At 51.3% G+C, this 2,794-nt stretch overlaps 1 protein-coding gene across 1 annotated transcript; it reads left to right on the top strand.

Moving 5' to 3' along the window:
• Positions 1-1,341: 1,341 nt before the first annotated feature.
• Positions 1,342-1,803, top strand: DACRYDRAFT_112015 (uncharacterized protein; the record flags this gene model as incomplete). The annotated part of the gene is made up of 3 exons (XM_040769329.1): positions 1,342-1,633; positions 1,683-1,729; positions 1,792-1,803. 3 exons carry the CDS (start codon positions 1,342-1,344, stop codon positions 1,801-1,803), a joined length of 351 nt encoding a protein of 116 aa, XP_040623950.1.
• Positions 1,804-2,794: the final 991 nt, after the last annotated feature.

The raw sequence follows: 2,794 nt of genomic DNA, 5'->3' as shown, positions 1-2,794 counted from the left end.
GCTTCGCGCACTCTGGAATAAGTGAGATCCCGCATTCTGTGAGTTGGGTGTTCACTGGAGTTTGAGAGCCCGAGATCTGACTGTTCCGCAGGCATATTCGAAAAGAAACAGGCGTCTTTCGAGGAGCTGACTTCGTCTTATGCATTTGCCACCAAATACTTACCATCATCATCATGTTTCTGCTCGCTCATCACTACCAGTACCTCACCCATGTACTCTCCGTCTGGGGAGCTCGCATTAGTGAGCTACAATCTCTATTACGTGACTACCCAATTATTCCCCGCTGCTTTTCCGCTGATGTTCAGAACCACTGAGCCTCGTCGAGACATGCCTGCTTGACTGCTTCAATCTCGCCTTGCTATGGTTCGTACACTGTGCGTCCAATCATGTAAAACAGCCCCAGGACCATACCACGGCCAAGTTGCCAACAGGATGGAGGTAAATGCATAGAACTGACAATCCTCAATTATCTAACGACAAACGGCACTGTTTGTGGTACATTTGTATTTCTCTCACGCTGATTGCAATAGACGCCTATTTCATCCAAAGGCGTATCGTATCGATAACACTGGATGTAGACAGCGTGGATGCTATCGAATGGGAAGGGGAGCGATTGAACGGTGTGCAGTATATGCCGCCTAGCAGGGGCTGATGTTCGAGATGTACCCCCGGACAGACGGTAACAGTCTGCACGATTTCTACGATGAACCAAGGCGAGAACGTAAATGTAGGATCGTCGTAACCTGTCTGCTTGGGCGGGCCGTCCTCGTCGATTGCTAGAGGACGAATGAAGATTCGTCCGGCCTTTAGGGTGGTGACGGGTACGACAGGCAGTTCAGGGACAAGAGAGTCGATAGAACGAGCGGAATAGAATTGTTAGCCTAACCCCCTGGGAGCGGCGACTAGTTGTAAGTAGAGCCTTGAGAACAGCATAAAAGCAGACACACCCGACCCACACAGTCCATCCTGTTCCCTCGCCTATCACGTTCTCCATTCGCTCCTCCATGCCCCCCTCCCTATGTGCGATTCACTGGATACTCGCCGAGAAACGCAAAATGCAAGTCATTCTCGAAGATCTGTGTCGCATGAGCCTCCACAGGTGGCTCTTAGCTATTCTCTCACCCTTCGATGGCGGAAGGGCCGAATAGGAGAGTGGAGAACGTCGGAAACGGAGATAATGCGAAGGAAGGGAGGCGACAGAGGAGTCATCAAATGATAGGGAGGAGGGAGAAGCAGTGCTGTAATCATGTGATCAGAGAGATCACGTGTCTATCTCGCCTGACAACGCGCCATCTGTGAACCAACCCCAACTCCGTCCACTACCACCACCATCCCCACACCATGTCTTCTCAAAACACCGCCCACACCAGCTCCCAGGAAGCCTCGCAGAAAACCTTCATTGGCCAGCACACTGAGGAGGATCTGAAGGCGTTCAGCCAGCTCTCACTGGCCAACAAGATGAACACTGGAATCACCCACGACCTCGATGACCCCGACAACGATAATGACGGTGTCCCCCACTTGTCTCCAGGCCAGCGCCATGCTGCTGCGATCGATTTCAATAATATGCTGATGTCAGAGATGCGGGCGGCTTGTGAGGCATCCTGGCGGAACGGTGACTTGTCGGATCAGAGTGCGTGCCCAATCTTCCCTTCACGAACAATCACACTGACATCTATCAGTGCGTATGTTCGCGGACGTTGACGAGGATGCCTCTAACAGCTCCATTGTAAGCATTTACTCTTCCTTCATCATCTTCCGAGCCCTTTCCACTCACCGTTACCATTGTAGGAATCGGCGTAGGAATTCTGTTGTAACAAGATGGCGTCATGTCTATAAAAGGTTCGGCAAATGGCAGAGTTGCACAGTGTTTCGTCCTCGCCTATCCTTGAATCCTAGCTTCGAGGACACTTAGGATTTCGGCCTTCAGTTTCTCATAATCTGACGGAGAGAGGGATGAAGCCGGAGGAAAGATAAAACGTACATGTTGCCCGTCTGTGCTATTGTCTCCGCGCCCTCATCTTGTTCGAAACTAATCGATTGCAGTTGCAGCAAAACGCGCATGTCGGCTGCTCCACAAATCCTTGATTGCTTTCCATGCATTTGGGCGGAGGTGGTAGAGATACGGAGCAGATCGTGCTGCCATCTAGGTATTTCTGGTTCTACAGCAGAGACCACTACGTCCATTCTGCCGATGTGACAGCAAAGAGTCTTCGTTTGGGAGCAAGCCTGGGACAGGGCCATTGGCAATTTGCCTCCATGATTTACAGGCCTTGCAAGATAGATCGTGCATCACAGACCACACATCATTCCATCAATTAAATAATACCGTGGACGTTGATTGACAGGACGCTCGTCTCTCATTCCATATGACAAACACATCTCCGGCGTTCATGAGAATGAAGGGGTCAGCTGTCCTTGAACCAAATGTAGAGCAGCCCAACAAGTTGTCGCAGCCTTTGTGGAAGTCGAGTCGTCCGTTTTCACAAAGGACGCCGTGTTCAGATGGGCGTGCAGTCAGTCACCGTGGGAGAATGGCTCTTCTGCCTACACGACGGCTACCCTGCGGCTTGGTCGAAGCCACCGGTTACGTCGACACCGAATGGCCAAATAGACGCAGAATCTTGCCCCAACTTCCTTTTATTCCTCTCACTAAGCGATCTGGGGGCGGAGGGGCGTAGACAGTGAGAGTAGCTTGTTGGGGAGGTAAGGCATAAAACAGATTTCAGACGAGTTCGCCTTTGACACTTAATCAGTAACTGCGAAGAGTCAGGCGGAGGAGGGAAGACACACC

Source organism: Dacryopinax primogenitus (assembly GCF_000292625.1).
Source record: "Dacryopinax primogenitus strain DJM-731 SS1 chromosome Unknown DACRYscaffold_24, whole genome shotgun sequence".
NCBI classification, from domain to species: Eukaryota; Fungi; Basidiomycota; class Dacrymycetes; order Dacrymycetales; family Dacrymycetaceae; genus Dacryopinax; species Dacryopinax primogenitus.
This window is presented reverse-complemented; position numbering and strand designations above follow the sequence as displayed.